Source organism: Mauremys mutica, chromosome 2, assembly GCF_020497125.1.
Source record: "Mauremys mutica isolate MM-2020 ecotype Southern chromosome 2, ASM2049712v1, whole genome shotgun sequence".
Lineage (NCBI taxonomy): Eukaryota > Metazoa > Chordata > Testudines > Geoemydidae > Mauremys > Mauremys mutica.
The window spans coordinates 73,419,624-73,434,266 of NC_059073.1; the positions used below are offsets into that span (position 1 = coordinate 73,419,624).

Consider the following 14,643-nt stretch of genomic DNA (forward strand, 5'->3'; position numbering starts at 1 on the left):
TGGTTAGCATATCAGTGGGAGGGGGCTCGCCTGGATGAAGCAAGTCCAGGAAAGTGCATTCGTTCATTAAAAGGATCACCTGACACTGTGGAAAACAACTTCTCCACTAGCTGAGCTGTGAGGCATCGCTCTTCCCACAGCTGAAACTAATTAACACAGTCAGTGTCTGGCCCCCACCTCCCCCCTTTCTAACCAGGTTTTAAAAGCCCGGCTGCAGCGGCTTTATCAGGGCGGCGCCCCCTGGTGGTACCCGGGGCGTGCTGCCGCCTGTAATGTGATCCCAGCCATTGCTGACTGGCCCCGGGACGTCCTTTGGAAAGGTGCCTGAGTGCAGCTGCGGCGGGAGCTGCCAGCCTCTCCCGAGCTGGGGCTGGGGAGCGAGGGGGAGATGGAGCCCAAACTTCTCTCCTTAGCTCTCCTTTTCCTGGCCGTGCGGTGCGCCGCGTCCCTGCCCTGCCCCAGGCGATGTCTTTGCTTTAAAACCACCGTCCGCTGCATGCACTTGATGCTGGATCACATCCCCCGGGTGCCTCAGCAGACATCAGTCCTGTAAGTACCACGCCGCCTCCCTCCTGCTCGCGGAGCTTCCAGCTCCTGGTCAGCTTCGTGCCTCTCAGGGCTGGCGCTTCACTCCCTCCGCCCCAGTTTGGCTGTTGCAAGACAAGAGCGTGACCCAGAGGCTGGAGCAATTGGAACAGGGGCAGTGAGGAGAAATTCCAGGGGGAGACATACTGGGCAGAGGGGAGGTGACTGCCCCGGGGGTCCCTGAAAGCTGGGGCACATCCCACAGGAGTCTGGTAGCATAGTGACTAAGTAGGGGTTGAGTGCTCCTGGGCATAGTGGCATACCCCCAGGGGCGCCCCTGGAAGGTGAGTCCTGGCATATCTCAGGGGGTATTCCTGAAAGGGGATGGGCACATATGGGCAGTGACTGCTCACTGTGGCACTGGCAGTGATTAATTTGTAATGAAAGAGGTGCTGGGGCTCAACCAATTTGTTTACTTTCATAACTGACCTAGCAAGCCCAGAGGTGCTGAGGCTATGAACTGCCAAGCCTAGAGATACTGGGCTCAGCCCTGGCAAGCTGTGGCACAAATTAAGCACTAGGCCAGGGGTAGGCAACCTATGTCACGTGTGCCGAAGGCAGCACGTGAGCTGATTTTCAGTGGCACTCGCACTGCCTGGGTTCTGGCCACCAGTCCGGGGGGCTCTGCATTTTAATTTAATTTTAAATGAAGCTTCTTAAACATTTTAAAAACCTTATTTACTTTACATACAACAATAGTTTAGTTATATATTATAGACTTATAGAAAGAGACCTTCTAAAAACGTTAAAATGTATTATTGGCACACAAAACCTTACATTAGAGTGAATAAATGAAGACTCGGCACATCACTTCTGAAAGGTTGCTGACCCCTGCACTAGGCATTGGCATATGCCAGGGGGAATCTCTAGAGTGGCAGATCACAAGAGCTCCTGGTAGTGGTGGAGGAGGACTGATATATCCCAAGGGGAGATATATGTGAATTATTTGAGTGGGAATGGATGGCATATCATAACGGGAGTCTCTAGTGATGGTGTTTGGGGAGGGGGTGGGTTTGAGTGATCTCAGGGGATAACTTATTCCAGAAGCACCCCTGGAGTATAGGTGTGAGATGAAAGATCACAGGGGGGAGTAAGAGAAATCAGACTGGGCATGTACTTGAGGTAGTGGGAGGTGGATACATTTCAGTGGTTGACCTGTGTGGGTGAGGGTGATTGTTAATTGCAGAGGCAAACCACTGGGAAGGATTGGAGGTTTGAGGTGATTATATGGTTGGAGGAGTTTAGATTGGAGGTAAATTATTTGAAGGATGATAGGAAAAGGAAAAGTGTTTGAATGTGTGTGGAAACAATTTAATTCCTGAAAATATTGAAGCTGAGAACTGCAGCAGCAGCTCCAAAGAGCACTTTCCACTGTCAGGAGTAAAGGTACAGATAAAAGTCAATAATTAAGGTTGTGCTGACATGATAGGAAATAACCAAATGCATTTGAACAGATGGAGCTTTGACTGTTTTGCTGGCTAGGGCCATGTTGCTGGACTGTTTTTGCTCCCAGGTTCTCTCTCTCTGCAGAATGGACTGCGAAGCAGCTGCTAATGGTCTCTTGTCAGGTTGGGCTTTGTTTGGTCCCTCCCTGTGTCAAGGCCAGGATACCCTTTTGTCTAGTCATGAAACAGGACTGGCATGTCACTGCTTTCCAACCAAAGTAACACCCACGAATGGGTTTCAGCTTGATTGCTTTTACTGTCATTCATTAATGTTCCCATATCCAATTTTTGCTCTCTTTATATTTGGAAATGTTTGTATTGCAAGAGTGGAAAACAAGAAGACCAGAGGGCAAGTGTGAAAAATCGGGATGGGGGTTGGGGGGGTAATAGGTGACTATATAAGAAAAAGTCCCAAAAATCAGGACTGTCCCTATAAAATGGGGATATCTGGTCACCCTAGTGGAAAATGATCAAGTAACATAGACAAATAGTTACAGCAGCATGGGATCATCAAGGTAGCTGTTATTTCAGAGTGTATATTTGCAAGTGATTAAATTTTTAAGCCTAAACCTCTTTGTGAACTGTTTGTTTTAAACCAGAACTAGTTTATGATTTTAACTGATTACAATTGCCATGGATAAACGTACTGTGCTACCAGGATAGTTTTTGCTCAGGAAACATGATGGTCTGTTTTCAGATGCTATTATTTTCCCTTTAGAAAACATCTGCTAGCCTATCAAGAATCATTGTTATTGAGGCTGTTAAAAACAACAACAACAAAAAAATAGGCTGACTACAACTTTGTCAGAGAGGGAGAACTTGAGAGCCAAGTGGCAGTTGTAATAAATGGTTGAAAAGATTAAGGCTGAAAATTACAGGGAATGAACAAACTTTGGTTTGATTTTGATTTTGTAAAAACTGGATTAATCTCCTTGAATGCTGTATGTTACTGGAGGTTGCTAAAGATTCAGGTTTACAGCTGTGACACTGTGATTTGCTCTCTTAAAGTCTCTTCCCTGAGGATTAGATCAATAGAAAATTGATCTCGGCTCATGTATTTGCTTTTCCTAAAGAAGGAAAGAGCAATGCCCAACTGTGACACCTGCCCACACCTAACTGATGCCTGCTGTGTTTAGAAATGGTCGTCTGCGGTAATTCATTGAGATTAAATATCTTCTGAAGCAACATTGTCAATGGGCAATATAATATTTTATTTATACTGCTGGAGGTACCAATCGAGCATAAATGGACAGTGTAAAAAAAAAAAAAAAAAAAAAAGCCCATGCCTCAAAGAGATCACAGTCGAAGGCCCCAATCTTCAGTGTCCTTCTCCTCCTTAGTGTGGGATGACTTCTGTGCAGAAGACAGTGAGACTCTGCATGGGTACAGGGAACTGCCTGCATGGAGAAGCTTCCAGGATCAGAGCCACTCTGCAGGTGTAACTGAGTGAGGATGAGATAACTGTAAAGTATCAGAGGGGTGGCCGTGTTAGTCTCAATCTGTAAAAAGCGACAGAGTCCTGTGGCACCTTATAGACTAAGGGTATGGCTACACTGGCGATTTGCAGCGCTGGAAAGCCTCCACCAGCACTGCAATTAGTAAGTGGCCACACCTGCAGGGCACTTCCAGCGCTGCAACTCCCTGGCTGCAGCGCTGGCCATACACCTCACTCAGCATGGGGAATAAGGATTCCAGCGCTGGTGCTGCAGCGCTGGTCATCAAGTGTGGCCACACACCAGCGCTGTGATTGGCCTCCAGGGTATAAGGATGTATCCCAGAATGCTTTTATAAATTACTCTTTGTTTTGTTATGCAGCCTCTCTTTGTTTTGTTGTGAACGAGCTCCGTGTGGAGCTCTGTTGCCGTTGCCGCTGCTGCTTATCTAAAAAACAAACAGAGCTCCTGTTTGCTGTGATCATCTGTACCTGGCTGTAAACAATCAAATGAGAGGCAGGCAGGGAGCGAATGAAACAGTGGCGAGTTGTGTTGGCTGCAGGCCGTTTGCAATTAAGAGTTAAGACTAAGGGGTTGGAAACATGTTCTGATTTTTCAAGGCAGGAAGCTAAACGTACAGTGTTGGCTCCAAAAATCCACTCTCTCTCTCCCCCCGCTCCCTGTCACACTAGACCCCACTCCACCCCCCTCTTTTGAAAAGCACGTTGCGGCCACTTGAATGCTGGGATAGCTGCCCATAATGCATCACTCCCAGCAGCGCTGCAAATACTGCAAATGTGGCCACACACCAGCGTTGGTAGCTGTGAGTGTGGCCACACACCAGCGCTGCTCCTACACAGCTGGATGACCAGCGCTGCAAACCGTAAGTGTAGCCATACCCTAACCGACATATTGGAGCATGAGCTTCTGTGGGTGAATACTCACTTCATCAGATGCAACTGTAAACAATTTATTAGAAATGTGATAGAGGATGCTGGAGACAGATGTTGTGAAGAATACTTTGTAAAGCTTCCCCTTCTACACCAAGATGCTTTATATTTCTGGTGGTGGAGAGAAGGCCCAGTCTGAACTGGGTAGAGTTCAAGGCCATAAAGGACCATTAGCTCCTCTAGTCTGACCTCTATTATATCACAGGCCATAACATTTTATCCAGTTACTCCTGTATTGAGCTCAAGAACTTTTGTTTGACCAAAGCATTTCTTCCTGAACAGCATCCAGCCTTCCTGTGAAGATGTCAAGAGACGGCAAATTTGCCAGTTCCTTTGGTAACTTGGTCCAGTGGTTAAACAACCAATGGTTAGTCATCCTCACTGTTAGGTAGCTTTTAAAGGAGGGCAATTGGTCCTCTCTTGTGATTATTCTACAGGGCCTATGATAAAGGAATAATTATTGCTTTGCACAGGTGTAAAACAGAATCTTAAAGAACTACTACATAGAGGGATGTGGAGACAAGTCTCTAAGTAGGCCTAGAAATTCAGTTAAAGCTGTCGGGAGTTGACAGATTTATTTTAAAGACATTTAAACCAATTAAGTGATACCAAAGGATTACAACATAGTATAAACAATATCTGCAACTCCCTTGACATGCCACATTTAGATAGTGAGAAGTGTTCTCAGAAGGAATGGGCAGGTCAGCTGGAAAGAGATAAAAATGATACAGGAGCTTTGCTGAATAACAGAATTGCTTAGTTAAAGAGGGGAGGGGAGATTCCCCAGTATTGGGAGGAAAATATATCAACAGAGCTCACTGAGGAAAGGTTGTATGCACATTTAATTGGCCATCTTTTTCTTTATGTATTATTTTAATCTATAACCATATGCTGCCAGAGCATACCAAGCTACTGCTATTGAAACACAGGCCAGTATTGCTAATACATACGCATATCAACACTTATTCAAAATCTCGTTTGATATGAGCCAGCATCTTCGATATCAGTGAAGTTATGTATGCATGTAATGCAATTAAACCCCCTTAGGAAACATGAATTCCATCATAAGCCTAAAGCTGTGGAAAATACAGTCTCTTTACTGCTAGTTTTTTAAATGGATCAGGCCACTGGGGAAATATAAAGGCTGTAGACAAAAGATATCTGGTAATGACCAGATTTTTATATTTTATGTAAGACTGACTGCTAATGAGAAGTCTGACATCACTTGGCTTAGTTAAAATGAGAGCTCTTTGTCCTAAAGTTCTTGGCATATGTATACTTTGTGCAATTCTGTGATAAGTTTCATGGTCTTGGATATAAAATGTGAATGTTCATAGAAAAAGTTGAGGATATAGATGCAGTCGATTAAAGATAATTTGAACATAAACATTTAACACAGCTTTCTCAGGCGAAGCTTTTTAAGTCTATTTATGAATTTTGTTACTTCATGTTTCTCTTACTTTATTAGGAGGTTCCTGTCCACTTGGAATAAGTCAATCTTATGTATTAATTGAAAATTTTTGCTTTGTGTGGAAATTGCCAGCTTGCTCTTGCACCTCTGAAGAGGGTGAGCAAACCATACAAAGAATAGGGATCAGTCCGAAAAGAAACTCTTCCAGCTCAGGCGAATAACTTCTGCTTCCTCAAGAATAAAATAGGATTCTATGTTTCACGTTTGCCAGTTCTCATTCCAGCTGTTAACATATTGGCTCCATTGGACCAAAAAAAGATTTCCCCTTAATATGTCTGGTGTTCAAATGCATTTGTGTTTCATGCCTGTATGCTTTCCACCTCACACAGCTAAAGATGTTATCTAGTTGGATCTTTTTTAGTAATTTGAATTGGAAAACTTCCTTTCTCCATGGCCGTCATACAAGAATTTTACAGGATTCTTGTGAAAAGTGTTAAGTTGTAGAAGTGCCTTGAAGCTCAGACTGGCTCAGTATTGCCTTTCCCGATATTTTTAATTCAGCTTTTAAAGTGCTGTGCTTTGTAACTTGATACACAAGATATAGTACAAGTGGTCTTGGGCCAATATTACTTCCTCTCTTTCCCCACGCCCAAAATCAGCATGACCATTGTAAAGGATGGAGGGTGGGGGATAGAAGTGTTATGTATATTGGTTTGGGGATTTGGGATGGGTTTCAAGCCCAGTAATTCCTGAACCATGTAAACGGTAGGAGCTATGTCCAGACAAATGGCACCATATGCCTCTTTAAATACACACTATTATGTAAGATCTCATGAAGTTCTGCACATTTATTTGGTGTGGTATTGGCTATGTTCTGGGTTTGTTGGGGAGGGAGGGGGTGAGGTTATCAAATGCATATCAAGAAAAGAATGATTTAATGATGAATGAAGCAACAATGAGTCCTGTGGCACCTTAAAGATTAACAGATGTATTGGAGCATAAGCTTTCGTGGGTGAATACCCACTTCGTCAGACGCATGTAATGGAAATCTCCAGAGGCAGGTATAAATATGCAAGCAAGAAGCAGGCTAGAGATAATGAGGTTAGTTCAGTCAGGGAGGGTGAGGCCCTCTTCTAGCAGTTGAGGTGTGAACACCAATGGGGGAGAAACTGGTTTTGTAGTTGGCAAGCCATTCACAGTCTTTGTTTAATCCTGATGGAGCTGATGGTGTCGAAGTTGGAAATGACCTGAAGCTCAGCATTTTCTCTTTGAAGTCTGGTCCTCATGTTTTTTCGCTGCAGGATGTCTGCCTTTACATCTGCTATTGTGTATCCAGGGAGGTTGAAGTGTTCTCCTACAGGTTTTTGTATATTGCCATTCCTAACATCTGATTATATTAATTGAAATCTGATGATACACAGGCTCTACAGGCTATACAGCTAAATAGATGCATGGTGCTACATACAAGGACTTTACCATGACTAGTCCTAAGCTCCCAGGAATAGGAGATGTCGTGCAGGATTCCTGTTCCTCAGTAAGCGTACTTGATTGCATAGCCTGTTTCTGTACAAACTTATGGTCTTGCTACATACACCTCTACCTCAATATAACGCGACCTGATATTCCGAATTCAGATATAATGCGGTAAAGCAGTGCTCGGGAGGGAGGAGGGGTTGTGCACTCCAGTGGATCAAAGCAAGTTCGATATAACGCGGTTCAGCTATAACACAGTAAGATTTTTTGGCTCTCGAGGACAGCGTTATATCGAGGTAGAGGTTGCTCCTGTCTTAGAGTTCTGATGGCTTCTGCCACAGAAGACAGGGAAGTCCACTAGAAGGTTCCTAAGCAATTTAAAGGGATACTCCTCAGTTCCTATATAATACAACATCTGAAAACTACAGATCAAAATGGTAGGGAGAAATCCTGTATTATTGTGGAGATGAATTAGAAGATCTAATACATATTTTAGGTCTAAATCCTGCAACTGATTCTGCATAGGTAGCCCAAATGGGTTATGTCCACACTGCAGGTGGAAGTGTGCTTCCCAATTCAAGTAGACAGATGTGCTAGCTCTGTTCGATCTAGTGTGCTAAAATAGCAGTGCAACCAGGTTAGCATAGGTGGCAGGTTGGGCTAGCCACTTGAGTACAAACCTGTCCTGACCCCTGGTGGCTAGCCTGAGCCGCTGGCTATGGCACCATTTGTAGCATGCTGGCTCGAGCAGATGTGGCGCATATCTGTCTACTTGAGCTAAGAAGTTCACTCCCAGCTACAATGTAGACATGCCCATTGATTCTGTGCAGGTACAGGGTTCTGTCTGTACTCAACGAATTGTAGGCATGGGACTTAACGTGTCCCGATTCTGTTGGCCAGCTCCTCAGCTGTGTAGATTGGGTTAGTGCCGTTGGCATCAATGGAGCTATGATGAATCTGTCCCTGTGTTTCTATGCAAATGAGATTGAAATGACTGTAACTCTTATTTAATGATCTATGGATGCAATATGTTACTCCACTAGGAAAATTTTAGATGAAAATTCAGTATTACTGGATCAGACTTGTTATGTAATGGAGCAAAAATGACACGCTTCTGGATCATAAATGGTACTGGAACTTGAAGAAAGTGTATTACTATTAATGCCACAGATGGCAGTGCATTTGTCATAGAGACTGGAATAAAAGGGTCAGACCTATAGGTCCCAAATAAAAGCTGTCAGAATTTTATTTGTATTTTAGAAATAAATCACACTGAGCTATAAATATTAGTACATGAACATTCATTTAAACAAAATATAAATTCACATTAAAAACAGCTAATGGTAAATCTTAAAACGCCTAAGTGTATTGGTCAATTCTCTTACTTATGTGGAGCCTGTGTCTCTTCCTCCAAATGTTGCTTAAAGCTCCCATGCTGGATGAAGTAAAGCATCAAAGAGAAGTAGAGGCCTGTTCCCAAACACTGTCCAGCAGACCAATTTCCATTCCCTAAATTGCCCCATGTGGAAAAGTTCATAGCAAAGGTCTCCGTATCTCTTAGAAAGCTAAGATTTAATTCTCTCTCTTCCCCCTCGCGTCGCCCCCCATCTTTCTTCTGCCTGACCATTTCTTTTCTAAGAAGACATCACAGTTGGGATCAATACCTTCATTGATCTGAGGTGAAAGCTGCCTGTCTGTCTGAAGAGTCCTGTAAAACAGTTGTCTGGTTTGCTGCACTTGCAGCTCCAATGAAGTGTGTACCACTGACGCTTCTGAAGCGCAGCCCGTCATTTGTGAAGAGCAGAGAAAATACTTAGGAATGTTGCTGAAACGGTGAAAACTCTAAGCTCACATTTCCTTATGCACTGTGCAGCTAGATGTCTCATCTGTATAAAAACAGAGGCTAGCTGAACTGTAGGGAAATATTAACACTCCACAAGAGAGTGCTTTTGCTACAGAAAGAAAACTAGTTTTAGCTAAACATTCTCATTTATCTGCACTTGTAAGGAAGTATATTAACTTCTTTTTCTCTGTCCCACTCTTATTTTTGTTTTCAGTGGGGATGTGTTCCAGGAATTTGAATGGAGAACAATTATTGTTTTTAATAGGCAGAAGTGCATTTTATTTTGTTTTTATGTTGATTACTGGAAATTTACTAAAATGTCTTTCATTTTATACTATTATTCAGTGACTTTCAATTACCATGCTAACCAACAGTAACCTAGAAAAAGATAGATCTTTCAAATCCTAGATATGAACATTGTTATAATGAATGTATTAGTAATTAAACTTCTGTTTGCTATGTATTCCATAGGTTTAAAGGTCAGAGGAGACCTTCATGATCATCTAGGCTAACCTTCTTCACATCGCAGGCCACAGAACCTCACCCACTATCCTGCAATAACCTCTAACCTCTGAGTTACTGAAGCCTTCAAATCCATGATTTAAAGACTCCAAGTTACAGAAAATCCACCATTTACACTTAATGTCTGCTCTGTTACTGAGTAAAGCTTTATGTACAGTTGGGGCCCACTTCAAAGAGGGATTGGCTATTTATATGGGTAAAAAATATCCATATCCAGAGTTAATAGTAGATAAACTTTTAGAGGAGATCTAAAACCTTTGTGCTTCAGGGTTAAACCAATTTCTAACCATTAGGGTTGTCCCACCTCCGTCTACTTCATGGCTTCATGTACCTTCTGATGTTGGCCTCTGTTGCAGACAGTAAACTGGATTAGATGGAACATGGGTCTGATCCAGTATGGCAGTTCCTAAGTTCTGATTTCTTAAATACTCTGTGCATGTATCCCTGTGGAATTGATTCTTAGTTCCACATATAATGGATCAGCCTCTTTGTCTGGTCAACTAACCCAATGGCAGAGATTAGCATGAAGTATGATTGCAGAGGGGATTACTGTGTAATAGATTTTCAGTCTGATTGTGTCTATAGGAATATTATATAATGTTACAGTAGTGCCCAGAAGTCCCAGTAGGGCTCAGTGCTCCATTGTGCTAGTGGCTATATGAATACACAGGAAGATATGGTTGCTGCCTTGAATTGCTTACGCCCTAAGAAGTTTTCAAGGGTAGAAATCATTTGGCAGCAAAAACTGCTGGATAACTGCTGTCTGGTTTGGTTTGTCCTTGTGTGTTTATATGTCAGAATCCCACTCCCATAAGGATTAGTCTAACAGAAGGCATCTAACATGTGGAGGACGCTGACTCTGTTTCTTAAAAACATCTAGAATGCCATTGTCAAAGCTCCTTTGTTGAGAGAGGTAAAGCTCAGTTACTGACAATGAAAATTGCCAAGAATAGTAAATGCGCACAGATTCCAGGTGGCAGATCCACTTCAGTGGCACAATAAGTTATTGCAGAAGGAATTACTTTGAGAACAAGAAGTGCTTATGTGATTGGAAGACCATGGGCATTCAGAGACAGTAATGAATACATCACATTAATGTTCACTTTTTGATTGGTATCACATTTTTATATTCATTTGGGGTTTTTATTCATCTGGCTATTTTAATAAAAGGTAAGTTGTAATTAACCAATGGAGTCAATGTCATGTGACAAGGGTATTGGTCTTTAGAGACCTCACTCAGGTCACATGACTGAGGGCTGGAAATTGAGCTAAGTTTCTTGCCAGCACTCTTGTGTATCTAGGGTGACCAGATGTCCCAATTTTATAGGGACAGTCCCGATTTTTGGGTCTTTTTCTTATATAGGCTCCTATTACCCCCCCACCCCTGTCCCAATTTTTCACATTTGCTGTCTGGTCACCCTATGTGTACCAGACTCTTATTACGGTACTTATGTGTATCCTGTTCCTAATTATTATAGTGTTATATTTTTTTTTGTTAAAAACCTCTCATATAACAGGAATTACACTGTCAGTAGAAATAGAGAAATAGTGGAAAGAATAGCTCTACATTCAGCTTTCTAACAAAAACATTGCATTTTTGGCCAACAGTTAGGTATTTTTTGTCAACACTCTTTGAAAATGTATCTTTCTGTAAATCCCATATTTAATTTTTGGAGGGTGATAGTGGAAAATCCTAAGTATGAACTATTTTTGCTTTATAGCATATTTCTGTTCAAAAATTTGGCATGGGGAATCATCAAAATGGATCTGATGCAAAAGTCCCTGGGGTATGTTGTGACTGCATTATCTACTGATAACTCATTCTAACTTTAAACAATGGCCCAGTTTCACAGTCTGTAGTCTGAGACTACTGAAACACAGAGTTCCATTAGTCCTGGAACCAATGCATAGCATATGCATAGATCATAGAAACATTTTGTAGGAGAATGTGGGAGGAGGTTGCCTCCTAATTCCAACTTTTGTAGGAACTGCAAATAGCATGTTTGTGCAGCATGGTCTGTTATGCTGGAATTGCTAACAGGAGTAACCCTTGCTGTCCTGTGGTACTTGTTAGATACTTGACCTGTAAGGGTAAGTACAACTTGAAGGAAATCTCTTGGAATGCTCACAAAGAAAAGTGGGACTGGAGAAGAAAGTCGTGTGCATGCACACACACAAGTGAAGGCAAAGGAAGTGGGTGCTAGAGGAGAGAACATATCTTGCTTAGTTTCTCTGATTTATGTAGAATAACAAGGCCAGAAGCACACCGTAGGCCAGGGGTGGACAAACTTGTTGGCCCGAGGGCCACATCTGGTGGGGAAATTGCATGCAGGGCTGGGGCAGAGGGTTGGGGTGCGGGGGGAAGTGTAGGGTGTGGGAGGGGGTGTGGTGTGACTGAAGGGGCTCAGGGCAGAGGGTTGGGGTGCAGCAGGGAGCTCTGGGCAGAGAGTTGGGGTGCAGGAGTGGTGCAGGGTGCGGGCTTACCTTGAGCAGCTCCAGGTGGCAGCGGTGTGCAGTGGGGCTAAGGCAGATCCCCTGTCTGCCCTGGCCTTGCGCCGCTCCTGGAAGCGGCTGGCACAACGTCCCTGTAGCCCCTGGGGGAGGAGGAGCAGAGGGTTCTGCGTGCTGCCCTTGCCTGCAGGTACCTCCCCCGAAGCTCCGATTGGTTGCGGTTTCCCATTCCCGGCCAATGGGAGCTGTGGGGGGGCAGTGCCTGCAGGTGAGAGCAGCGCGTGCAGCCTTCTGCTCCCCGCTCCCCCAGGAGCTGCAGGGATGTGGTGCCAGCACCAGTGCAGGGCCGGGGCCAGGGCAGGCAGGGACCCTCCCTTAGCCCTGCGGTGCCACGGGGGTTGGCAATCCTGTAGGCCAGATCCAAAGCCCTGACGGGCCAGATCTGGCCCGTGGGCCGTAGTTTGCCCACCCCTGCCTTAGGCCCATTGTAATCAACTTCTGTTATAAGCAAGGCTGTCCTTAAAAACTTCAAAAGCAGCAAAGAGTCCTGTGGCACCTTATAGACTAACAGACGTTTTGGAGCATGAGCTTTCGTGAGTGAATACCCACTTCGTTGTCATGCTCCAAAACGTCTGTTAGTCTATAAGGGGCCACAGGACTCTTTGCTGCTTTTACAGATCCAGACTAACACGGCCACCCCTCTGATACTTAAAGACTTCAGGTCATTTTTCAAAATACGCTGTTGTAGAATTTTTTTCATTTAGGGGAGGAGAATTTCTCATTGTGAGTTCACCTTGTGTCTCATCTGTTTGCAGAGCCAACTATCCTATAACCTCACCATTGTGGGAAGAATAAATCTTCCCACTTTTATTGGATTCTAGTGTGTCTCTCAACCCTTGTGGTGTTATCACTGTATTTATACTAATGCAGAATTTTGGACAAAACCTATTATGCTCAGGCTCTTAACATTTTACATCCCAAAGTATGCCTGCCAGGGACTGGACTAGATGATTTCTTGAGGTCCCTTCCAGTTGTATGATTCTATGATTTGTGTGCACATATGATCTAACTGAGCATTTACATGAATGATTACCATGCTTGTGCATGCAGTCACAAATTCTTAAAATCAAGCCCTGAGGATGTAGTAAATCCAGGCAGGCATGGCTTTGTAGGGGAGATGAGTGGAAACAGATTTTCATGCATGCTTGCTTAATTCCTTGAGAAGAGTCTTACTTCTAGAGCTCATGGATTGAATTCAGTAATCTTTAGTATCTGACTAAATGGCTCAAATGCACTGTCAGATTGTGGCTGTAGTTGATATAGTAGTCTGAGGGTAGAGAACAACCACATCTTGAAAGAAAGTGCTCACTTGATGAGATTAAAGAGTAGAATGAAAGAATCTTTGATTTGGGGGTGGGGGAGCTCTTTGTATGTCAATATTGACACCTCCTGCTGTTGGTTCTATGGAAGTTAGTGAGCAGCAGGCAGAACAGCTCTGTTGGATTCTGATCTTAGCTCAATCAAACTATGTAACATTTGGCTGCATCATGCTCATGTTTGCAGTAAGTTTTGAGCAGTGACAGAAATATCTTTTTATAGAGCTGCATCTGAGTGCTGCTGGGCTGTACCACACACTTCTAGCCCAGGTGTCCATGTAGCAGAGCACTGGCCAGTCTAGAAAAAATACATTTAAACTGCATTTAAAGAATCGCTTGGCAACTTGGCAGGCATTAGAGGGCTGGTTATATTTTACATAAAATGGTGTCTGTTGTGACTGGAATATAGATTACAGGATCCAGCATGACTGATATGGGTGGCTTCAGCAGCATTTTGGCCAGCAATGGAATAAAGAGTTTGGGTGAAAATGTTAAGAATATTACTTGGAAAAGATTCAAGTCAGCCAAGCTCTTTTTTTTTTTTTTTTTTTTTTTTTAATTCACAAAATGCATCACCACACAGAGAAGCATTAGTCATTTCTGGCCTACTTAAATCATCTCATTATATTTGTGGTCTCGACTAGGATTAGCAGGATCAGTCCATATGGCAGTTCTCTTCAGCCTCACTTTACACCTAAATAGGTGAATTATTCAAAACACCCAAATGATTATAATTTAACTTTCAAATTCCATTTTTTTATCTTCCTGCTGAATGGAACACTTAGCCCAATAATAATAAAAAGATTTTGAATGGAACACTTAACATTTACTGTCGTACCCAAACAATGCGAGAAATCTAGTATTTGTTACACCACTCCAAATGCTCTCACTCATATAACCTGACAGTTCCCTTTTTTAATCAAAAGGGGGAAAGAAAAAGCAGAGCTCCTTTAGAATTGGTAGCTAAATAAAATCAATACCGATTGCAGTATTCCAGTGTGGCATTATTACATGGCAATATGAAACAATGGCTTTCATTTTTGTCTTATCAAGTAACTTAAATTGATCCCTACAGTTAAAAAAGAAGCTTGTAAGGAAAGATTAATAAATTTTGAATCTGCAGTTGACACTAATTATGTGTGTGCTGTGAGCAA

The 14,643-nt window shown here is 43.0% G+C and overlaps 1 protein-coding gene across 1 annotated transcript in view; it reads left to right on the top strand.

The window, feature by feature from the left end:
• The first annotated feature begins 256 nt into the window (after positions 1–256).
• PXDNL (peroxidasin like) overlaps positions 257–14,643 on the top strand; it is a 282,705-nt gene continuing 268,318 nt past the window's right edge. Inside the window, exon 1 of the mRNA XM_045004068.1 lies at positions 257–549. Coding sequence (XP_044860003.1) covers positions 389–549 — 161 coding nt within the window. The 5' untranslated portion in view covers positions 257–388. The remainder of the gene's footprint in view (positions 550–14,643) is intronic.